The 25,543-nt window shown below is 41.2% G+C and overlaps 1 protein-coding gene across 2 annotated transcripts in view; it reads right to left on the bottom strand.

Moving 5' to 3' along the window:
- The window catches only part of Ogdh (oxoglutarate dehydrogenase), an 84,516-nt gene that overhangs the window by 25,313 nt on the left and 33,660 nt on the right, over positions 1-25,543 (bottom strand). The window contains exons 1-7 of one of the 2 annotated variants that reach the window (XM_076836662.2): positions 20,466-20,496; positions 11,952-12,067; positions 7,548-7,702; positions 7,161-7,307; positions 6,557-6,647; positions 6,004-6,183; positions 1,687-1,815 (exon numbers count right to left, since the gene is read on the bottom strand). In XM_076836662.2, the coding sequence (XP_076692777.1) occupies positions 1,687-1,815; positions 6,004-6,183; positions 6,557-6,647; positions 7,161-7,307; positions 7,548-7,702; positions 11,952-12,067; positions 20,466-20,481 (834 nt within the window). In that variant the 5' untranslated portion in view covers positions 20,482-20,496. Of the gene's footprint in view, positions 1-1,686; positions 1,816-6,003; positions 6,184-6,556; positions 6,648-7,160; positions 7,308-7,547; positions 7,703-11,951; positions 12,068-20,465; positions 20,497-25,543 lie in introns of those variants that run through there. The other variant, XM_076836651.2, reaches the window with a different exon arrangement.

Here is a 25,543-nt window from a genome sequence, read left to right as displayed (position 1 = left end):
ACCTATTCTATTCTTGTTTATTTCTTTAAAATACAGAGTTCAATACATATACAAATTATGAAAATCCACATGCTAAATAGAATTTGAGCCTAGAATAGTAAGGCATGCTTGTAATCCCAGTGATCTGGGAGGCTAAAGCAGAAGGATTGCAAGTTTGAGGTCAGCCTAGGCAACTTAAGAGAGCACAACCCTGTCTTAAAATAAAATTTAAAAAATGATAGGGGATGCAGCCCAGTGATAGAGAGCTCTTAGGTTCAATCTCCGGTACTACCAAATAAATAAATAAATTTTATAAAAGGATGGATCTGGACTCAAGCATACATAAGAACTAACTGGAAATAGTTCAAAGACCTAAACCTAAGAGTTAAAACTATAAAACTTTTAGAAGAAAATAGGGCAAAAACTTCACAACATTAGATATGACAACGATTTCTTATATATTATATTAAAGACAGACAACAAAAGAAATAACCAACTGGATTTCATGACAAAAATGTTGTGCAACAAAAGGCACTAACAGGGTAAAAAGTTCACAGAATAGGAGGTCTGTAAATTGTATATCTGATAAAGGATTAATATCTATAAAATAGGGGCTGAGGCTGTGGCTCAGTGGTAGAGCACTTGCCTAGCATGTGTGAGGCACCGGGTTCGATTCTCAGCACCACATATAAATAAATGAATAAAATAAAGGTATATGCATCTAAAAATTTTTAAAAGTCCTACAACTCAAAGACAAAAAAATAACCAGATTAAAATAAAACACTTTATGAGAATATGAATAACTGGAACCCTTGTGCACTGTTGGTAGGAATGTGAAGTGAAACAGCCACAGGGGAAAATAGTATAGTGTTCCTCAAAAAGTTAAAAATGGGCCTAGGGCTGGGAATATAGCTCATCTAGTAGAATGCTTGCCTTGCATGCACAAGGCCCTGGCTTCAATCCCCAGTATCACAAAAAAAAAAAAAAAAAAAAAAAAAGAAGGGCCTATTAAATCCCACCTCTTGATTGTATAATCAAAAGAACTGAACGCAGGGTATTGAAGATATGCTTGTATATCTATGTTCATAGTAGCATCATTTTCAATACTAAAACATGGAAGCAACCTAAATATCCACTGATGAATGACTCCATAAGCAAAATGAAGTATATTTATGCAAGAGTATCATTCAGCCTTGGGGGCTGGAGCTGTGCCTCAGCGTTAGAGTGCTTGTCTAGCACATGCGAGGCACTGGGTTCGATCCTCAGCACCATATAAAAAAAAATTTAAAAAATAAAGATACTGTGTCCAACTTCAACTAAAAAATATATATTAAAAAAAATTCAGCCTTGAAAAGGAAGGAAATTGTGACACATGCTACAATATGAACGGATCTTGAAAACATCATAGTTAGTGAAATAAGACATCATATACTATGGTAAATAAGAATGGATAATAAACTGTTATAGGACCCCAGTTCCTTAAACAAAGAGAAAAACAGCCGCCTGAGAGTCTATGGGTCTAAAAAGGAAACATTTTTAGAAGAAGAATGCCATCTTAAACAAAATCTCTCTAATTAAAAATAAAAAGTAGCTTTCTGTGTTGTCCAAATTTGTAGCAACAGACATATCTTTATAATTAGAAATAGTGAATATTCTAAACAACCAAGAGAACCCTCAGGAGAGACTGATTAGATCCTTGGTAGGTACCTGGTTGTTGACGACCACATGCACGGTGCCATGGGTGGTGTAGGATGGCAGATCGCTGAGGTGGAAGGTCTCGTACACAATGCCCTGGCCAGCAAAGGCAGCATCCCCATGCAGGAGGATGGACATTACCTGCAAAGCAGACTCCAAATGTAACACATCTTGACCACAAAACTCACAAGGTAAGTGGAGGAAATCAGTCATAATTTGCTTTTTAAAAATAATGTTTTGAGATATTTTAAAACTTAGAAAGTGGCAGGAGAGTACAAAGGACTCCAGTCCTTTATTCACCCACCTTCCTAACACCTTGGTACATTTGATACACATCCACAGAGCCCTCAATCTTGTCATCACCTATTCTGAACATGGGAAGAGCCACAGAGCCAGTCAACTCTCAGCACCCCCTCAGAACATTCTCCTACATACCACTAGACCCACCCATTCCCAAGAGCAATGATGGCCACACCCACTTACTTCAGACCCCATGGAGGATGGGCTTACACTTCTCCCTCATATACTTGGTTGCAACACCTCTTTGGCTGCTGAAGCAGCACATGGGTTAATCCTGGTCACCTAATCAAGTCACTACCTGCCATTTCCCCTTAACTCACCAACTTCTTGGCAGTGAGTACAATGGTAGTATTTTATAAGGAGCAAACAGTATACAGAACATGTCCTCCTCATACCTCACACCCCCATCCCAGCTTCAGCAGCACTGACTGGTCTACTTAAGCCACCAGCTCCTTGGGTGGCTAACTGATGCGACCGCTGAGTTCTGTTACTCCTACATATACTGGCATTCTTTGCAAGAAAGAGCTTACCCTTCTCCCTCATATACTTATCTGTATTAATACATATTTATGTCTCCTATTTTGACAGGTTGTATGTAATAGATCAAAACCATTAGTTATTCAGATGATTGGGCAGGCTGAAGACCCACGTGAAGATACAGTTGGAGGCTGCCAACTAGAGGCAGAATTCCTGCTTTGGAACTTCAGTCTTTCTTCACAGACTATGAGCTGAGCAGATGAGGCCCACCCACATTGTGGAGAATCATCTGCTTTACTCAAAGTCTGCTGATTTAAATGTGAATCTTGGGCTGGGGATGTAGCTCAATGGTATAGTGCTTGCCTAGCATGCTTGAGGCATTGAGTTCAGCCCCTAGCATTGTGGTGGTGGGGGCAAAGTGATGGGTGTCTGACCAATAAGTGACACATACATGACACTGCCCCCTCACACCCTCTCATGCTGTGTCTCTGCCTATGACCTATGGACCTATGCCTCTAGAGTTTCCATCACTACCCTGATCATCAGCACTCTGCCAAGTTCTCCTTGCCAGGAAGGGAAGGTCCATTATTTGATTACCAGGGAAAAAAATCTAGAAATTTTTTAAGCAAAATGGCATATGTTCTATGTTTTGGTGGAGGTAGTGGATGGTCACAAGATAGTTGGACAATGCACATAGTGTCCGGTTTGCTCAAGGTTCCCTTGAGAGTGTATAACTTTGTCACAACGTCCAGATTGTTCTTGTTGAAAGTAAAAGCAGCTGGTATTAAATTTCACTTGCTCCTGATTCCCAAGAGTGCTGTTTCCTCCTGCAGATATTTTTCTGTATAAACTCCATCTCTGCTGACGAGGGTACCTGAGGTCAGTCTCCTTCACATGATGTTCTACCATGCAGCAGCAACCAAACAGAATCACCCTGTACACAGGTGAGGACTCTCCTTGGGTCTAGAGGCCTGACTTATACTTCTGGATTCTCCTTTTGCATAGATCACACCATTGCACTGAAGACATGCATCCATGGACACACATCCCAAAGTTCACATTAGTATTGGGAGTCAAATCAGGTGAGTTTCACAATAGTGCACAAGGTTATGGAACAAACTAGGCCCCATTTACACAAAGTATGTAATTTTTCACAACACTGAGGGTTATATAATACACACACTAGTTTCCTGAGTTGTGAATTGAACAGAAATTGAATTATTAGTAGCAGGGAGAATAGGCAGGAGGATGAGACTTCTGTTGATGCTACTGAGGACATGCAAGGGTTTGGGACAAGGTGGACACAACTCAGAAGAAAAGCTGGGGCCAACTACATTGAGGTCAGACAAAACATGCATATAGACAGTACCACATCCTAAAACACAGGCATTGATAGCTCAGACTTGGATACATGTAGGTGTGCAACCGAATGGGGGCTAGCTATCCTCCTTGTTCTGACATCACAAAAGGACCAATTACTGTGACCACAGGTAGCAATTTTAAATATCAGTTGTCACTTTTTCTGTTATTTGATTCCTTTTCAAGATATCTCTAGCACACAAAGCTTTTTGCAAACTTGTTCCACTACTCAGCATGCTAGCAAGGTCATGGAAATGACACTGGTCACCCCAATGCTGGTCTGCCATGCTAATTTCTCCTGGGACCAGCCCCCCACCAGACATCCCAGTGTTGTAAAGTGGATGTGAGGGCTGCATGTCTCTCAACAGAGCTGAGGCCTCTCTGTCTCCATGTTCCTGTGGCTTCAACCAGACCATGAGTAACCTTGAGCCTGAAGCCATAGAATAATCTCTGGGTTCCTATGACAGCAAATATCATCAATGAGTAATTGCTTCTAGCTCTCAAAATCACCTCAGCCTGCTCTACCTCCATTCTCTAAGCTTCCAAGCTTAACATTAATAGATTTACAGTATTTTAAAGTGCAGAACCCTAGGAAACTAATCCTTGGTTTCACTCTATCAAAAGGCCTCTCCTCCCTCCTAGGCACCTTAACTGACCTGCTGCTCTGGTCCAATCTACCCTCCACCTCTACTTGCACTTCTCATTTCAACAGAATGTTCTTCCCTTCCCTCTTACTTAAATTCTGCCATTGCTTCAACTAAACAGGACAAACACCTGTTCTATCAATAAGGAATCTGACTGCCTTTTATTCCTTATCCAACTAAAGTCCACTGCTATTATTCATCTTCTTAAGTTTTTCACAGTTATTCTGCAGTTTTGTTTCACATTGCATTTTTTTATCTTCCAGCATTAATTTCTTATATATATTTGATTAAAAAAGCAATATTAAAATTATGAACACTTTTTAAAATATAGAAAGGTATATATGAGAAAGTAAAAACCCCATTATCCTACTACCCAAGAGCAAGTAGATTCATGTATGTGTGTTTCCGTGTGTGTACAGGTGCATGCTCACATTGCATTCTTCTATTAGCTTCTTGATACATATTCTTTTTCTAAAAATACAAGAGATCCTTGAGAGCACGTTGGTGGTACTACTTCACATATCCACAAGAAAGCACATAGTAGATATTACAAATATTTGATTTTTCTGATTATTTGATATTTTGGTTGGGATCTTAAGGTGTCCCAAAAGCTCATGTGTTGAAGGCTTGGTTCCCAGCTGAAGGTATTATGGGGAAATAGTGGAAACTTCAGGAGTGGTAGGTACCTAGTTAGAAGAAGCAGGTCAGTGCAGGAGTGCCCTTGAAGGGTATGTTGGGATCCTGGACCCTTCATTTTTTCCTAGCTGCCATGATGTGACAGCTTTCCTTTGCCACGACGTGCTTCCCACCATTTCTGTCTACCTTGTGTGGTGATGGATTGAACTCACGAGCCAAAATAAACTTTTCTTCTTTACGAGTTGTATATCTCAGGTATTTCTGTCACAGCAACAGAGAGTTGTCTAACACACTTGGTTTTCAGATCATCATTTAAATAATAAGAACTATACAATTTGTTACAAATAAGAATTTTATCCTGAGTTTAAATAAAGGCAAACAGTTGCCTATGGAAGGATTCAACAAGAGCAGGCTGGCCAGCCAACATTCAGTATTCACTGTCACCCATGGGAAATGCCAAGGCAGGACCCCACCTGTCCTTAGAGCTATATCCACCTCCAATGTTGTATGGAGCACTCTCTGATATCTGTCAGTCCTACACTTTCTCCTTTAGGTTCACCCACACATTTTCCTTTCAAAGACTTTTCTTTTCAGTGAAAATGCCTTTTTCCATCAATGGTAACTAACACTGACTCCTCTAGACATGGCGAAGTCATAGGCCAACTTCTTGTCAAGTTCTGATAGTTATAACTTGGGAGAAAGTATGTCTATAGTAGAACTGCTTTATTTACTACTGTTACTCTTTTTTAAAAAATTGGTTTATAGTATTTTTAAATTCCAGAAACTTGTGTTTCTTGGAGACGGGGCATGTGTGAGACATGTCCAGGTCTCTAGCTACAGTGGTGAGCGGAGCTGTGTGTATAATGCTGGGCTCAAGGGACATGCCTCTTAGGTCTTGGGGGGAGGGGCTCACCTTTTTCCCTTCAGTGTCTCCACAGTAGAACTGCTCAGCTTTGGTCTTGCCCATGACCACAGGGTCAGCAGCCTCCAGATGGGAAGGGTTTGCCACCAGCGACAGGGTGATATTTCGGTCAGTCACCCGATTGATCCTGCGGTGATACATGCCCAGGTGATACTTCATGTCTCCAGAACCCTGACAATGCAAACAATAAATAAGTCTGATGCTGGCCAGGAAATGGTCACTTGTCATGATAGCCCTTCAGATGGATTTCTACAACCTGGACCCTACTATGGGAGAATGAGGCATCCTTTTCCCAAGATTATCCCACCCAGGGCACAAGGAGAGGGCCCCCCAATCAGAGGGGATGTTCTCAGCCTCAGGAAGAGGAATGTGGGGTTGCCCAGGGCTGGGGTGGGGTGGCAGCATTGCCTTCCAATGAGGAAGGCAAACTGCAAATGATTCCAAAGAGCTACGATTCCACTAAGCCTGAGAAACCACTGGAGCTAGGAGATCCCATGTGGATTCAGGATACCATGCTGGATGTGTTGTCATGTGGGAATCTCACCTCATCCGCTGCCTCCAGCTTTGAATCAAACTGACAAAAAATCTGCTCCAACTCCTTCCTGATGACATTCGCAAGCACGTTCAGCCGTCCCCTGGCACACAGGGCAATGTGAGTAGATCCTTAGGACACAGCTACTCCACCCCCTCTTTTCACCCAGCACCAGGCACTTCCTTGGTTTGCAGCCCAAGAATAGCTGTGATCCAGAGCCAATATGGGAACTAAGCCCCTGGCCTCTAGGCATGCAAGGTCACTCTACATGGGCAGCAGAAAGTATATAAATGCCTCTGACCTCTGGCCACATTCCCCTCTATCGTCACATTAGACAGCAGTCTTTTCTTCAAGCTAGACCCTGCCAAGGGCACTGGGGTTTAACTTTTATAAAATTCAACACAAAGCCAAACATCAGTCTGAACCACATGTGGCCTTGGCTGTGAGAGTGACTTTCTAGTTACACTGACACAGGGGTGCAAGAACCCTACAGACCAAGACACTCTCATGTATCCCATGCATCCTCAGCTCACTGACAAGCACTTGAGGAGGAAGCAGCTGCTCACTTAGGGTCCCCACTTCTGTGCCTCCAACATACCACAGAGCCCAGAAGTACCTGTGTGGCATTCCCATTATTACATAGTCCACTCCATTCTCACTCGACTTGTCGATGATGGTCTTGAGGGCAGGGATCAGCACTTCACAGCCTTCTAGACCAAAGCGCTTCTCTGAAGACCACTTCCGGTGCAAGAATTCCTCAAACCTGGACAGGGAACCAAGCACCTTGAAGAGCAATGTCCCCAGGGTCAGTCCCAAAGTCACACTTTCCTAAATAATCAGAAAGTCCTTCAGAAGCCAATTATACTTGCCTGGATTTCCTTTCATGTACATGCAGCTGTGGCTACCACCCCCACATCTGCCCACCCTGGTGGAAAGGCCCACAAAGGCCCACACCCCACAGATGGGCCATAGATACCCTGAGAGCTTATGCTCTATACCATACCTCGTGGACCGCACAAGCCTGGCCAGCAGGGTCCGTTTCTCCTCATTGGTGAACTGCATGATTCCAGGGGTCTCAAACTTCTGCCTGATCCACTGGCATTGCTCTAAGTCATTAATGAACATGAATTCCACTCCAATGTGCTGGCAGTAGGCCATCTGTCCCCCCACCACAAACAAGGGATACACAGTCATTAATGAACATGAACTGTATACCACTGTGCTGAATAGGTCATTTGCGTACCCTCCTATGCCCCAGCAAAGGCATGTTTAACCAAGCACATAGCTGGATGATGAGTACCAACTGCCCACTCACCCAGAAAACCGGGGAGGAGCTGGTGTGATCAAGAAGGCAAAGGTAGAGTGGGTATAGTTATTGAGCAGCAAAGCAAACAGGCCCTAATATGGCCAGAGAGACTTTACAGAAAACCCTTCCCTCCTGGATGTCTTCACAATAGCCATTATGGCCCTAGCACTGAGAGTCCCAACTTTTGGGTCAGTGGCTCACAGCTTTGACCCTATATGGTTTTCATTAAAAAACAAAACAAACAAACAAAAAAAAACCTGGCTGACACAGGCAGTTAAAATTGACTTGCTGGATATGGGGTCAGGTGCCTGTTCTCTTCAGGGTGGAGGTCAAAAACAGACTGCCTGGTGGGGTGCAGGGATGCATGCCTATAATCCCAGTGACTTGGGAAGCTGAGACAAAAGGATCACAAGTTTGAGGCCAGCCTCAACAACTTACCGAGCCTATGCAACTTACCTAAGCAACCTGGCAGACCCTATCATGAGATAAAAAATAAAAAGAGCTGGGGGTACAGCTCAGTGGTAACGCACCTGAGGCTTCAATTCCCAGTAACATTAACAAATGAAATAGAAAAAAACCCAGACGGTCTTAACTCACAAGTAAGGCCACCCACAATATTCTAGTCATTACCCAAAGTGAAAAGAAGGAAAATCATACCTAGAAATCAAAAGAAAATGATGCTGGGAAAAACCCTGGTTATTTATGGTGTTTGTTTTGGTACTGGAAATTGAACCCAGGGCTTTATGCATGATAAGTAAGTGCTCTGCCTCTAAGCTACACCCCCCAGCTCTTTTTACTTTGAGACAGGTTCTCACTATTGCCTAGGCTGACCTGGAACTTGGAATCCTCCTGCCCAATTCTCATGAATAGCTGGGATTACAGGTGTGTACCACAGTGGATGGCTTTTAAGGGACTTTGATTAATCCCAAGCCATACCTTCTAATGACATCTAAGATGATAAAACTGGAAACTTCTAATTGAATGAGATGCTATCCCTAATCTTAGAACTGACATCAATCCACTGTCCCATCTCACCTTTGCAGACGTGAGGGGACCCAGCAGAAGAAAGTGTGCCTTTGTAGAAACAATTCCAGAGAGGCTATTAATGCCAACTGTCACAAAGGCATAGGCATGCTTTCTTCTGCTGGGGTCCATGTGAACAGCACACCTAGCAAGTAGCTCCCTGTCCACTTCCTCATTCTGAGTGGCCAGCTGGTGGCCAGCTCCCTGTCCACTTCCTCATTCTGAGTGCTACGGAGGGAGAACTCTTGCCTTTGTCACTTCTGTACCCACCTTCACATAAAATAACAGAATTATGGGTCAGGGTTGTGACTCAGTGGTAGATCGCTCGCCTAGCACAGGCGGGGTGCTAGGTTCGATCCTCAGCACCACATTAAAAAAATAATAAAGGTATTGTGTCCAACTACAATTAAAAAACAAAATATTAAAAAAAAACAACACAGAATCATATTTAGGGCATTGCTCAAGCCCCTTTCTTTCTTTCAACAGGCATGATTTCCATTACTGAACAATTAAAAGCTCAGAGGAAACTGCTGTTTAAAATCTCTAGCTGAGTGCAGTGGCAAACACCTGTAATCCCAGCTATTCGGGAAGCTGATGCAAGAGGATTACAAGTTGAAGGCTAACCTTAGCAACTTTGCAAGTCCCTATCTCAAAATAAAAAAAGAAAAAGGGTAGGGGTATAGCTCAGTGGTAGTCATGGCTGGGGTTCAATTCCCAGTGCTGTGCAAAGGAAAAACAAAACAAAACAAAAAAATACACACCTCTAGAAATTGGTCTCTCTTTGATGTTATCAGCACCACTTTTCTTAACTTAGAAAAGATTCTAGCCAATGGATCATGTGTTTTTCAATGTCTTTGGTTTAATACTCTGGAGTCAAGGGTGGTGAGTGCTGGGCACTAATTCTTACTTTTACTCTCCAGTTAGACAAATCTAGGAAGCCAAGAAGTAGGACTTCCTCTAATTTTTTTCAAAAGTTGCAAGATGACCAAAGATTATATCACAACCTAACACACACACACACACACACACACACACACACACACGCACGCGCGCGCACACACACGCACACGCACTCTCATATCAATGTAAATGAAGCATCACCATCAGGCAAGGTGGTGAAGGGTTTATGCACATGTCCATATTCTATGCTGAGTGTACTCTGGGGACAATATTTGCTGTGGACTGGACCTTCTGGAGTTCAGGTTGAAATGTCCCAGACAGGAAAAAGCTTAACACCAGAGTTCTGTTCATCAGCTGTGCAGAAAGGAAGGCATCCTTTGAACATGCTGTTTGATCTCTACTCCTTCATACTATGGAATCAGAACTACTCAGGGCTCAGGATACAGTGGAAGTTGACTATAGGGGATTTTACAACCTCCCATCCCTGATTATGCTCTTGGAAAGGAAGGTGTTGAGGGGCCTTAGAAGGAAATGGAGACACTATGGCTTGTTCTGGGATATAGCTTTCCAACCACAGAGCATACCTAAGGAGCAGACACTGAGCTTCTTATTCAGACTCCTGGGAAGAGAAGGGAACTCTTGGTGTAGATGGTTATCATCTGACTGCTGTCCTGAGAGGACCAGATCAACAGGAACAACAGGGAATAGGGTGGGACATGTGTGCATCCAAGGTACTAGGGGGCAGGTCACTTGGAGGATGACTGGTGTATGGGGCACTATCTGTGGGGACTAGGTGACAGGAGAACTTCCAGATCAGCAATAATGTGAACTACACACTGCTTAATAAACAACTTAAAAACCTTAGTAATTTAAGTTTTCCTGGTAGAAACAAATGGAATGAATTTTTCTATTTTATTTGACCCAATATATTAAACATATTATCTTCCCCCAATATATTAAACATATTATCTTTTTAATACTGAAAAAACTATTCAGATATTTTGCACCTTCCAAGTACTCAATAGTTATAAGTGGCTTGTGACTCCCAAGCTGAACAGGACAGGACCAGAGTGTAAGGTCAGTGCAGTGATGGTAGTACCAGTCAATGGGAGGACTCGAAGTCAGTTCACCTCAGCTGAGCCTTACACTTTCCCTCCATTGACCACTCTTTCTGGATGACTACTCCCTCCTGATGCTGGCACTGAAGTATGGTTTCTACCCCTTCCTCTCCCACAAGCTGAGAAGTGAATGAAGCAGCTCTAAGCTACTTGTACAGTTGTAAAAGGCTTGTCACAAACTACAGAAAGTGCCTCATCTGACATTCAGATCTTTTCTACCCAGTGTGGAACTACTGATTAGAATTTTAAATCAAGCCTCACTAGCTAGAATCTGGGTTAATATCTGGAGTGGAAGAATTCTGGCAGAGGGGACCCTGGCTGATTCTACAGAAGCCCCTCAGGGAGTGGGCTGGCAAGTGTGACTCAAACTGGAGTGTTAAGGACATCAGGTGCCATCAATGGGTTCACAACTATAAACACCAGGGGCAGCACTAAGTAACAGTTATGGTTAACACTAGGCATGGGGGCCTCTCATACAATCCATTCTCCCCTCTGAAATGGGCACAGCAGTCACCCTTTTACAGATGACAGTGGCAACCACTAGCCAAGGTGGGAAGAATAGGACACAGGCAGCCTGATGCCAGAGCCAGACTCTTAGTTGCTATCTATAATGTGCATGTAAAGGTGTCCCCTGAGGAGGCAGAATACCAACAAAGTCCAGAAAGAAGTGGGGTGGGGGACCAGAGAAATAGAGGGAGTGAGCAGAAAATGAATAGTCATCAACAACTCTCCTGGGACCAGTGATTATGGGAAGTGATCTCTGCTCCAAGCCTGTTTCTTGGGTGGACAGGACTCTCTAGGAAGTATTACATGTCTGAAATAAACTCCTACTGGAATTTGTAAATACAGGGTTTCTTTTTTTTCCTCTATGGCTAATCAAAACAAACAAACAAAACCATTGGGTTTCTATCTATGAAATAGTAAAAAATAGTTGGCTTTTACCTCACAGTTTTTAAAAATATGGAATCAGGGAAAGGGAAACTAGTCTTGAGGGCACCCAACCAATGCAGGCTCTTAGCAAGTCTGCTATATTCTCCTAAAAACTGTATGGTGTTCTTACCTCCAGTCGACGGATGATCTCCCGCAGAGGAAGTGCTGACTCCTGTCCCCCGATGAAAGTAGTAGTGGGTAAGTGGAAGACCTTGTCGAGGTCAGATTCATCCAGGCCATAGAACCCTGCAGATGATGAGGGACAAGGCACAGCCATGCAGGGACCACAGTTCACATAGAAAGGGGAAGGGATGCCCCAGGGGAGCAAAAAGAGAAAAAAAAAATCTTAAAAAAACCCTGATATACATGAAAGTAAGTAATATTTTACAGCCAGAAACAGAAACTTTAGCAGTAAGTGGGAGCTGAGACTACTACTGGGTGTCACAGGTAAACCAGAATAAAGCTCTTATTATTCATGTATTAGTCCAATTATTTATAATTAGTGTACCAATTATTTACAATTCGAGATAAATTTATTTCAAAGTCCCCAAAATAAAAACCAGTTTTGAGAGTGGGAACAGAGAGCTATGAGAAGGCATTGAGAAAGTCAATCAAAAAGCAGAATTAAGAAGGGAATTAAAGTAGGAAATGAGGAATTGATAGAGAACAGCACATCATATATGAGTTACATAACAATAATATGTGTGTATGGTGAGAGAAAGAGCTGGGGGACTAAGAAATGGGGGAGAAACAGTCACCCAGGGGCCAAGCAGCCTATGGAAGAACTGCCAGTCATAGCCATACAGGGCATCAGAAAAGGGGTAAATAAGCCCCCACCAGACTTAAATATGGGCCTCTTCCTGGAATTCCCAAACTGAAGTCCTAAAGATGCTCTGCAGAATGTGTTCATAAACACAGGCGTACCCTTTCTCTCCCAGTCCAATCACTCTGCAAAACTCACTAATGTTCACTGGAGTACTCTCTATGGGGAAGATGCCTCCTCATCCAAAAGCATTTTTTTCTGATAGAGAGCAACAATAAAAGGGCTCTATTTTTGGCATTCCATGCTTGTTTCATCATTATTGAAAGAGACTGTAAAATGGTACCAAAGGTTCTTTTTCCAATTTGACATCTACTCTGAAATAATCTATTGACTAGAAAAGGGCAAGAACACACTATAAGAGTTACAAGCACTTGCATACCTCACACCAGCACTTTATGAGGCTCTGGAAATGAAAATTGAACCTGAAAACAAGGACTCTGCAGAGTCTCCAACTACTAAATGGATGAGATGAAATATTCTGTTTCTTGGCCAAATTAAGTGTAAATAAGAGCTGCTGTGAAACAAACATCCACAACTATGGACATGAATCTTTGGGATCAAGTCCAGATCACCACACATGTTGGGCAAATGCTCTACCACTGAGTTACATAACCCAGCCCTTTTTTAAATTTTGAGACAGTGCCTTGCTAAGTTGCCCAGGCTGTCCTCAAACTTGCAATCCTCCTGCTTAGGCCTCCTGAATAGCTGGGAATACAGATGGACACCACCAAGCCCAGCTTTAGGGTAGGTGTTAAGTCCTAAAAGCAAGCTCTTTTTTGAGTGTCCCCCCCCTCCCCCTTTATTAAAACAAAAGTCAATCTACTTTTTTTAACCTGGAGAATAGAGATGGTAGAAACGGCTTAGTTAAGTCTATCCACCTGCTTCCTCCTGTTAACTCTACCAACAATAAGGACAAAACAATCACTGTGCCTGAGTGAAACAAACACCTCTCACCACTTATAGCCCAGCTTGCAAGTAATAGTCTCATGGTATTTATGGAGGAAAAACAAAATTATTTTTGAGAAACTTCTAGCTGATGAAAAAACTCAGGCCAGGGAATAGAGTATCAAAGCAGTGTTTTCTGTTTTGCTTTCCTGGGATTTGAATCAGGAATCAGGGCCTTACTCATGCTAGGCAAGCACTCTATTACTGAGCTACATCCCAATCCCTTTTTTTTTATTTTGAAATAGGGTCTTGAGAAGTTCCTGAGGCTGACCTCGAACTTGCATCCAGCCTTCCTCAGTCTCCAGTAATCCCCTAGTTGGGATTACAGACATGCCCCATTGCACCCAGCTAAACTAGTGCATAGTTTGTTTAGAAACTAACTGGATTGCAAAATTAACCAGTCAAGTACATGCCCCTAGGTGAGAACTGCATATTTATTGCACTCTCACAACATAAAGAAATGATTAAGGGGACTGAGCAAATGACAATCTTCTACTTTTAACACTCTGAATTCACAGTTTCTGGGCTGTGTAATGAGCTTCAGAACCACTGGCTCCATTTCTAGTGCTTCAGCCATTTGAGAAATCGAACCTACAAATGGCTGCTTTGGGAAGGTGAAGGTGACATATTTTCCCCTATCCCCGCCTTAAGTATAATTCAAAACCCTGGACATTACATGCAAAACAAACTTAATCCCCTGAAAGGTAGAAAAGGGCAAAACAGCTAGGGAAGTCCCTGGGTTTCCTTCTGCTCCAGTATCCCAGATTTGAAGCAGAAGAACCAGCATCTCAGAAATTCTCAGACGTACAAATAACCAACACCCAAAAAAGTTGCTCTCTATCCAAAAGGCCAGGAGTGGGACAGCCTAGCAATACAAAAACCTTTTAGACAATTACTGCTCTTCATCAGCCAAAACCCCTCAGAAAACACTATGGTCCTACTGCTACACTCACGAGGCTCTTATGAGCCCAACCTCCAACCTTTACCTGGGGGTTTAAAAAATGGTCCACAAGGTAGTCCACATTTCCTCCCTGGGAGATAATGCAGCAGCTCCAAGCTGACCTACAGGAACAAGATAGTGCCTCCTTTTTCTCCCAGCAGAACAATATCCAGAGGAGGTCTGCTACTAACAGAAGATTTATATATAAGATTCTAATGCTTATAATTCCCGAAATATCCCAGTTTCAACTTTAAAAAAAATCACAAGAGGAATCAGGAATATCTCGGATTGAATGAGAAATGATAACCTACAGACACATCATGATGATGAAGATATTAGAATTACCTAAGATTTTAATGGAGCCATCATAAAATGATTTCTATGAGCACTTTCAAACATAACAGTGACAAAAAGATAATGAGTCACAAAACAAAGTCTCAGGAAAAATTTCAGTTTTGTAAAAAACAACTCACTAGAGAAGTTCAACAGAAAAATCAAGGGTTAGAGAACAGTGAATGTGAAGTCAGAGGAATAGAAACTAATGAATACAAAGAAAACAAAAAGTGAACAGTGCCTCAAAGAAATGTGACACACTAATAAAAAAAAAACTGCATACACATATGGATCAAATTCTAGAAGAGAAAGAAAGGGTGGCTAAAAAGGTACATGGAAACTTGCTAGAACAGCAAGCTTAAATCCATGGATTTAAGAAGCTGAGTGAATTCATAGGATAATCCCCCCAAAATGCATGCCAATACACAACATAGTTAAAATATCTGAAAATTAAAAACAAAGAAAAACTCTTGATAGCAGCCATCATAAATAAAGTGACACCTTAACTATAAGAAAAAGCCAATTTGAATGACAGAAAACCTTGGAACATAAAAGGAAGTGGTATCCTTTTCCCCCTTTTTGGGGTAGTACTCGAGATTGAACCCAGTGCCTTTGTACATGCTAAGTACATCTTCTATCACTGAGCTGTACAACCTGCCCCAAAACATGTTATTTTTAAAGCGACAGTCTTACCGATAGCATGTGATTGGGTCATATAGTTTTTAAATCTACTCTTCTAATAAATATTAATTAGTATATAGACTATCTACCTATCTATCTATCTTTTTATTTATTTTGGTGGTAGTGCTGGGGATTGAACCAAGGGCTTTGTGCATATGAGGCAAGCACTCTACGACTGCTATATCCCCAGCCCTGCCATTTTATTTTTGTTCTCTGTTCCACTTTTCATTTCTATGTGTTTCTCCCCTACCTTCCTGTGGGCCAAACATCTTTTTCATTTTCATTTATCTACAGTGTTTCTTTTTTCACATACTAGAGGTTGAATCCAGTGCCTTATAGATGCTAAGCACATGCTCTATCACTGAGTTATACCACCAACCTCAACATTTTATTTATTTTTAAACACAGACTCCACACATTTTATTTATTTATTTATTTTTCTACATGGTGCCAGAATTGAACCCAGTGCCTCAGACATACTAGGCTAGGCAAGCACTCTACCACTGAGCCACAACCCCAGCCCAGCAACACATTATTTTTTAAAAATATTTTTTAGTTGTAGTTGGTTTATTTATTTATTTTTATGTGTTGCTGAGGTCCTTGCATGTGCTAGGTGAGCGCTTGCTAGGTGAGCGCTCTACCACTAAGCCACAACCCCAGCCCCTCAGCACATTATTTTTAAAGTGATTATCTTAAAATAGTGACCGGCTGTCTTATTTATGATTGGATCATATATTTTTTAAATCTACTCACATATATTTGCCTTCTAATTAATGCATTTAGATGATTTATATTTAATATAGTTGATACTATGTTGGGACTTAAGTATGCCATTTTATTTTTAATTCTTTGTTCCATTTTTCATTTCTCTGCCTTTCCCCCTGCCTTCATGTAGGTGGGTTAAACATTTATTTGTTTTTTGGTTTTGGTATCAGGGATTGAACTCAGGAGTGCTTTACCTCTAAATCACATTCCCAGCACTTTTGATTTCGAGACAGCTTCCCTAAGTTGATGAGGCTGGTTTTGATGTGGAATCCTCCTGCCTTAGCCTCCTGAGCTGCTGCGATTACAGGCATGAGTGAATTAAATGTTTTTTTAATAATTCCATTTTTATTTATGTATGGTGGGCTTTTTTCTTTTGTTTTCTTTGTAGTACTAGGGAATAAATCCAGAGACTTGCACATTCTAGGAAAGTACTCTACCATTGTGCTACATCTTCAGCTCTTTTTATTTTATTTTGAGACAGGGTCTCTCTAAATTGTCCAGGTTGGCCTTGAACTTTCGATCCTCCTGTCTCAGTCTCCAGAGCACTTTGGATCATAGGTGTGTGCCATCACACAAGACTAGTAGCACACTTTTCAATAGCTGAAAGAAAATATCCAAAAATATCCTGCAGGAATGAAGAAGAAATCAAGAAATTCTTAGACGAAGGAAAATTAGGTCTACCCTAAAAGAATGGTCAAAGGAAATTACTTAGAAAGAAAAAAACAAATTGAATTGTAGAAAGGATTAAATACACACACACACACAAAAAAAAAAAAAAAGAAAGAAAAAAATGTGGGTAAATACAAAGATGGCTCCTTTTCTTATTGGGAGTGCTGAATTATGTCTGGTGGTTGAAGCAAATGTACAACAGTCTGGTGTGACCTAAAAGCATGCATAAGAAATATTTAAGGAAATATTATATTACAAATTGTGAAGGATAAAAAACTGTAGAACTATAAGAAGAGGTAAGGTTTCTACATAATCTGAGCTGGTAAAATTAACATCAGTAGTTAGTGATAAGTTTTGTCTATGTAATGTAATACCCACGTCAACTAGAAAAGCTACAGAGATTTTTAAAAAACACTATCTGTAAATAAGTAGAAATAAAATTTTAAAAATACAGATATAAAAAGCCATAGGAAGACAGGGAATAAACGCAAAAAATGAAAACCAACAAAAAGAAAATAAACTATTAAACAACTAAAGAAAATAAAGAATAGGGTTGGGGATGTGGTTCAAGTGGTAGCACGCTCACCTGGCATGCATGAGGCACTGGGTTCAATTCTCAGCACCACATAAAAATAAAATAAAGATACTGTGTCTACCTAAAAAAAAAAAACTAAAAAATAAATACATAAAAAATAAAGAAAACAAAGAATAAAACTGTATCAAATATGATACAGTATGAAAATAAAAGGGTAGACAAAATATACTATGTAAACCTTAATGAAATGAAAGAACAACAATTAATGTCTGATAAAAATTACTAGAGACACAGAAGACATCACATTATGAAAAAAGATCAATCTAACAAGAAGACACAGCAATCCCAAATGTGTATATATCAATTAAGAGAGCTATAAAATATGTGAACCAAAAACTGAAAGAAGAAACAGACAAACCCACGTTTATAGTTGAAGACTTCAATACCTCTCTCAACCAATGTTTAAAAAACCTATACAGAAAGGCAGCAAGGATATAGATAAAACTTATCAACCAACAAGTTTTAACTGACAACTGGGTGCGGGAGCACAACCCAGCTACTTAGGAGGCTAAGGCAGGAGGATCGCAAGTTTGAGACCAGCCTGGGCAACTTAACAAGACCCTGTCTCAAAATTAAATAAAAAATGCTGGTGATCTAGCTCAGTGGCAGAATACTTGCTTAGCATGCCTGAGGCCCTGTGTTTAATACCCAGTACTGCTGCCCACCTCCACCCCACCGCAAAAAAAAAAAAAAACCTTAAAACAAACCTGACATTTATTTGTTTATGCTGGGAATCAAACCAGGGTGTCATGCACAATAGGCAAGTGCTATATCATTGAGCTATACCCCCAACTAACAATAACATTCAAGTTGCCATGGAATATATGACAAAAGTTTTACACTGGATCAAACAAACAAATGTGGTAGAACTGAAATCATACAGGGTACATTCTCCAACCATAATGAAATCAAACTAGATAATAACAGATGACCAAAAAAATCCCCAAACACTTAAATACTAAAGAACTCACTTCTAAATAACCCAAGGGTCAAATAAGAAGTACCAAGGGTTACAAACTAGAAACAAACAAAGAACATAAATCAATGAAATTGAAGAACAAAGCAACACAGAAGCACAAAATGATACCAAGTACAAGTTCTCTGAAAATAACAAATTCCTTACAAGACTGACAGAAAAAGATACAATTCACTAATATGAGGAATGGAAGAGGATGTGACCACAGACTCCCAATATATCAACAGGCCTATGACTAAAAATGAAATATAATTCATAAATAAAAAGCTCCGAAAAAGTAATCTCTAAATCCAGATGGTTTTGCTGGAAAATTCATATATTCAAAGAAATAACACCAATTCTATACAATATCTTCCAGGAAACAAGGAACACTTCTCAACTTCTCCTAAATGGATCAGTAAGTTTAACACAATTCCTATCAAAATGAGGGCAAGTTTTTAAGCAGACACTTATTCTAAAATTTACATAGAAAGGGAACAGCCCTAGGCTAGCCAAAACTACTTTGAAAACGGAAAATAAAATTCAGCAGCTATGATAATTGAGACAGTGTGATACCATGGAAGGATAGATACAAGAGTAAGAGAAAATAGAAAACCCAGAAATAGATCCATATGAGTCCTACTGATTTCTGACAAAGATACAAAAATAACTCGATGAAAAATATTTGGTATCTAGGGCTAAGAGACTTGACAACAAAAGCACCATACCTAAGAGGAAAACTGACAACCTAGATGTCAAAGTTAAACATTTTTGCTCTGCAAAAGACTCTATTAGCCAAAGAGTGGAAACAATCAAGAGGTCTTTCTGTGGGTGAAGAGTTAAAAGTTAACTGCATTATATCCATACAATGGAATTCCACTCAGCAGCAAAAAGGAACAAACCATGATACACATCAATCTGAGGGTATCGTTAGAAAAGTACACTGACTGAAAAATGCCAATCCCAAAAGATTACATACCGTGTTTCCATTTGTATGGCATCTGAAAATGATGGAATTACGGAAATGGAGAACACAATAGTGGTTGCTACCGGTTAAGCATGGTGTGTAGGGTGGAAAGGAAGGGATCTGCAGTGTCCTGCCGCAATGTGTGCTGCAGTTTTACAAGCTAGCACCACTGAGTGCACCAAACTGGCTAAAGCACATAAGATCATTCTTTTATTTCTCAGAACTGCACATGAATCTATAATTATCTCAAAATAAAAAGCTGAATTAAAAAATAGCATCTCACAGATATATGTCTAAGACAGAAGAAAAAGAGAACATCTTAAGGGAAGACAAGAGTGGAAGGAAGAAACTGGACACAGGTTGTGGGGAGGGTAGGTGGGAGGAGATGACAGCAGGCAAATGGCTCCAGCACTTCAACTCTGGATTCCTCAAGGGTGTTCTGCCCAGAACCAAGGAGGTCATATGAAAAGGGTTCCTAGAAAGTTTTTATTAATACTTTTCTTGTCCTTCAAACATGCAACATTTTGGAAATCTTGTCTAAAATGCCCAGAAAACAGAATCTGGAAGAATCCAGGGTCAGCCAAAGCCACAATACACAATGTGGAGGACGGGACAAGCCACCATGCAGAGCTGATATAGCCTCAGGTTCCCAGCTGGCTGCAGCAGGAGCTAAAGGTGAACTATGCTGAAGATGGAAGCTTACAGTGAAGCAATGAAGAAATGCAAGTCTAGATGAAGGATGCTCTTCAAAACACAAATTGAACAGAAATAAATGACACCAGATACATAGCTCCACTTATTGGTTAATAACTAAATAAAGGGGGGATAAAAGGTATTTCCAAACAATAAACTTTAAAATGCTAATAGAAGTTGTGTCAACTTTCCCCAAATGACATGCTAGGAAAAGTTGCACATCCTATTCAAATGAAGTCCTGAACTCCAGAAAGGTGAAAGGCTCATTATTTTCATACCTCCTACTGTTAGCATTCGAAGTCGTTCCTTGAAAACTGCAAGATCTGAGAGGCAGAGTGGGGTAGCATGGGTGAGCGCAGAAGGAAAAAGACAGGTGAAAGTTAGTTTAAAACCCAAACACCAAACCCTATACCATTATCACAGTTAACAGGTAGCACAGACACAGCCACAGGGACACACACACTGAAGGAGACAAGGGTGGGTTATGTAGTCGGGGGATCAAACATTGAAAGTTGTTTTGGTAAACATGGGACTCGTTCATAGAACAGCTGGAACAAGGTGAATTAGGAGGGGCACCCCCTCCACTGACACTGGGAAGCCATCAGGCAGCGTCGTTTGATCTCCTCTCCTAGCCTGCAGAAGGTGCGAACACAGTGCTTTTCTGGGAAGTTACATACACTCCTGTTCTAGGCAACTGTGGGATGAAAAACGGAGGAAAAGAAAAATGAAAAAGACTGATTTGTAGGGTAGCCATCTATCAGAACAGAATTCAGACAGCTGTCTAGACTTGAAACTTTAAGATTCTGAAAGATTCTAAAGAACAAAGAGAGTCCTTGGTTTTGCCTCACAAGATGGCAAAACTGGAATAGAGAAATTGGTAGTTGAGAATATCCTAAGAGTCCCAGATATACACAACTGGGCATAGCTGCACATTTTCTTTCTACCTGTGAGCTTTTCAGCATATTTCTACCCTTTCTATACCATTAGTGAAAATCAAGATATTTATCTAGATACATAAAACACCTGACCCACATCCTGGATCTGGTGGTTAAGGGTCAGCAAGGTAGGTGGTAATGGATGCATAGAAGGACTGATGATTCAGCTCTGAGCCATGGTCACTGACACTGTGAATGCTCACGACCTTGGGCATGCAGAGAAACCTCAATTAAATGCTTCCTTTCATGCTAGTAGTGAACAATAGTTGAAGAGTACAGGTGTATCAGAGCTGGAGGAGATGGAGCTGCTGAGGATGTAGTTATGGCAGTTCCAAATGAAGCACAGGGAAGTGAAGTTGGAAGCTAGTGTGACAAGGTTTACCAGTTCCTGGTGTCTAAGTCAAAGATCTTCTTAAACATTAGGAGTTGCTGAGTCCTTTGTCACTGTAATCCCAGTAACTCAGGAAGCTGAATTAGGACGACTGTCAAGTTTTAAAACCAGTGTAGGAAACTTAGAGATTGTATCAAAAAAAAAAAAAAAAAAAAAAAAAAATTTAGGGGCTGGGGAAATAGCTCAGTTGGTAGAGTGCTTGTCTCGCATGCAAAGAGCCCTGGGTTCAATCCCTAGAAGGTGGGGAGGGGATGTCTTCGTGGCCAGGACTCATTCACCCGAGAGGTACCACACCCATCTATGATTTCAACCCCCTTGGGTATGACCTTAGCTTGGCCTGTCTCCCAAGACACTGGGGAAAGCTCCCCTGGTACGCCTCATTAGTTCTCTAAAGCTGCACAGAAGAAGCAATGTTTGCTATATGAACTGCTATCACTTGAAATTATAAAGAACAACTTTATTTTTAGCTAATATTTTTTTATCATCAAAGAGTAAACAAGAGAGCCCAAGAAGGTCAAGAGGATATATGTAAATGTTGTCATCATTCAATAGACTGGTAATGACACAGGGGCAGAACTAATTCATCTAAGTAGCTAAAATTCTGCTTCATTTTTGAACTTTTAAGTTGACTTTTTAACTATTAATTCAAGTTCACTTTCTGAAACTGGGTGGGTATGGGATTACATAACTGTAATCCCAGCTATTCCAGAGGTTAAGGTAGGAGAATCAAGAGTTCAAGGCCAGCATGGGCAACACAGCAAGATTCCATCTCAAAAAGATTAAAAGAAAAAAACCATTTCCTAAAACTGTTTTAGGAATTTATACACACTAATGTATCCAAGGGAAAAAGAGTCATTTTCCTCAGAAATATTTATAAAATTTGTTATCTGGGATTCTTGTTTAATAATGTCTGAATCTCACAGTAAAAGAAAACCTCAATTTTTTGTCATTGTGAAAAATTACATAGAATTTGAATAAAAACCACAAATTATGGTATTTTTAAGTAGGAATTTAATTCAAATACTACACTTGACAAAGAAAACTCAAGGCAAGAGTTAATGGGAAAGTTAATGGTGGCACACGCCAGTAATCCCAGCAGCTCAGGAGGCTGAGGCAGGAGGATCATGAGTTCAAAGCCAGCCTCAGCAACAGGGAGGTGCTAAGCAACTCAGTGACACCCTGTCTCTAAATAAAATACAAAATAGGGTTTGGGATGTGGTTTGGTAGTTGAGTGCCCCTGAGTTCAATCCTCAGTAGCAAAAAAAAAAACAAAAAAAGAGTTAATGGGAATAAGACACCACTTGTTCCCATCTTAAACTGAGCAAGGAAGAGATGACTAGCATAGAATACAAACCCTAAGGCAACAGTGTGTAATCATGCCTACAAGTCAATCTGTTTCCAACAAGCAGTATCTTGCCAAAAATGGCAATGAACCCCTGGGACTCACGGTCTGGAAGTTTCCATTCCTAACACTCCAAGCTGGCATGTTGCAATATACTCTCATCTCTAACTTGGCACCCTGACCCATGATCCTTCATTAAGTCCAGCTGGCAAATTTCTCCCTATGAACCTTCCTACCAGACGACCTTGGGGTGCCCAATCCTTATCTCAACAGGGCCCACACAGGATACAGGAGAAAAATCTACAGAATCTCACCCTGATTCTTGGGTGATGGAAAATGTGTAGTCAAGGCATCTCATATCGGAATGCAACCCTCTTTTCCAAGGGAAGTATGGTCCACAGTACAACCTGGCACAAATTAATAAGTTCTGTGTGCACACAATTATCTGATGGTGAATCCCGCTATCCTGCCCTGAGTCTGCTGAGGTTCTTGGAACTGTAAGAGTGACTATTAACTCTCTGTTACTTTGGAGACCTGGGGAATTTCTGAGAAGTGAGGCTAGGTGCTGTGCCCTAAATTAGCTTTCCCAGTTTTTTTCAAAATTGGTTTAAAAATGAAACTCAAAGAAATAAATTCCACCTAATTAAAAAAATTCAGGGTGGACACTGCCCTGTTTGCACCACCTTCCACCTTCCTAGATACTCAGCTAATCTAGGGGGCTTCTGAAGTGGTATCCTTCTCCTTTCTTCATCATGAATAATATGCTCCATGGGGGCATGAAGAACCACATTCATAGGCAGTCTGTGATTGCTGTTCTGAGCCTCAGTCTCCCCAAAGAGAAGAAGAAACTGTCCAAAGGCAGCAGGGAAGGACAGCTAATAAGAGGAATGGGAGCAAATCCAGCTCTGGGAAAGCATGCATGCAACTCAGGACATGTTGCACTCAGTCTCTAATCTAGTTGGTCATACTCACCACATGGCCCTGTGACATTTCCCACACAGATCATGACCCAGGTCACATATGCTCATTGCATGGTCCCCTGACACAATATGCTATTAGCACGGTTCCTGACCAGTCACACACACTATACAGCCCATGACAACTTCATTACATGGTCCCTGACCCAGTCACACACACTCACTCTGTGGCTCCTTATCCCACCTCGTTCTTACTGAGCAGTGGGGGTGGAATTTGCTGTAGTTTTCCTGGGCCTCAAACCTCCACCATGGTGCCTGAGTCCTCATTTCTTGGTTGTAAGTTTCTACATTCGATGCTCCATTGCTTCTTATAATTCAGGTGCAGTTCAGCTTCTCCACTACTAACTCCTGTGCGATCTGGGCTCCTTGCCTGACCTCTCAGTTTCTGAGTTCATCTCATTACCAGTGAGTCCAGCAGCTACTCATCTGGAGGACTGTTCAGGGCATATACAGCTCACACACAGAGCATGGTAATAAATTCCAGGCATTACTCTAAGGTTTAAACAACCTTAGGAGGTGATTCCATCACTTCTGTCTTACAGAAGAGGAAACTGAGGCACAGAGCAGGACTCTAACCCAGGGACTGTGCCCTCAGAGCCAGGTTCACTGAGCTAAGAATTGATGCAGGATGTTCTGCAAACTTTCTAGTGGTCAACTGGACCTGTTTACAAGGTAAGCATTCAAGATCAATTTTCCTACAGACTCAAACATCTAACATGTTTATGCTATTCCTATCTTTTGTACTTAAAGAGTTTATTATTTTTAAATCATACTATTTCAAATTTACAAATAGGAACTACATTCTAACTCTTCCTAGTAGTTCCATAGGATTCCTCAAAGGACTTCAGGGCCACCTTGTGCATTTTAGCTTCATAGTTTATAAAGTCCTCGGGACCACTCACGCTCATTGTGTCTTTGCTGAATTGGGAATCACAAACCTCAAAGGAGCACAACTGCCTAGACCATTATCCCAGGTTAGACTACAAGCTGAAGCCTCAGGATGGCCTAGAAGAATGATGGAGAATGATACCCAGATTCTAGCCCCACCTCGGCGACTAATCGTATAAGAACTTAAGAGACTGGGTTTGACCAAAGCCCTTGGGATATCCCTTCCAACTTGCCTTGATATAAATTAGTCTGAACAAGACAGGGAATAGTTTTAGTGCTCCCTAGGTAACTCTAAATGTACAGAGTGAAAACCTTGAGAAAGGTCCATTTTAAAATACTGAACAACTGGCAACTTGTGCTGCCACTAGCTGAGACAATACAAATTTGGACAGGAGAGGGGATATGGTCCCCACACCTGCTCCCTCTGGTTCAAAAGTTTTGCTGCTTATGGAAAACTAGCATTTTTGGTCCCCACCCTGACTAATGCTATGGGAGGTGCTTCTCTCACAAGAAAGGGGTCCTGGAAGGTTCCCAACTTCTTTATGAGGGAACAGTGAGCCTGGCATCCAGGAGTTCATTTCTGAGCACCTGGAGGAGACTCAATAGTTTTGGAAGGTTCTGGAAGCAGCCACTGCACTGATGGAACAGCAAGAAGAGGAAGTTGGAGGGGCTTGATGCCATCAGGCTATAATGAAACTGATAAATGGGAAGGGAGGGTTTCTATACTAAGGATGAGGCAGAGAAAAAAGGCTCCAAGATCTCCTGGGAACACCATAAGGAGAGGTCCACTTCTTGGAAGCACACACTTTTCACCATTGAATAA

Source organism: Callospermophilus lateralis, chromosome 1, assembly GCF_048772815.1.
Source record: "Callospermophilus lateralis isolate mCalLat2 chromosome 1, mCalLat2.hap1, whole genome shotgun sequence".
Lineage (NCBI taxonomy): Eukaryota > Metazoa > Chordata > Mammalia > Rodentia > Sciuridae > Callospermophilus > Callospermophilus lateralis.
The sequence above is the reverse complement of the archived record's forward strand: the minus strand, read 5'-3'. Positions and strand labels throughout refer to the sequence as shown.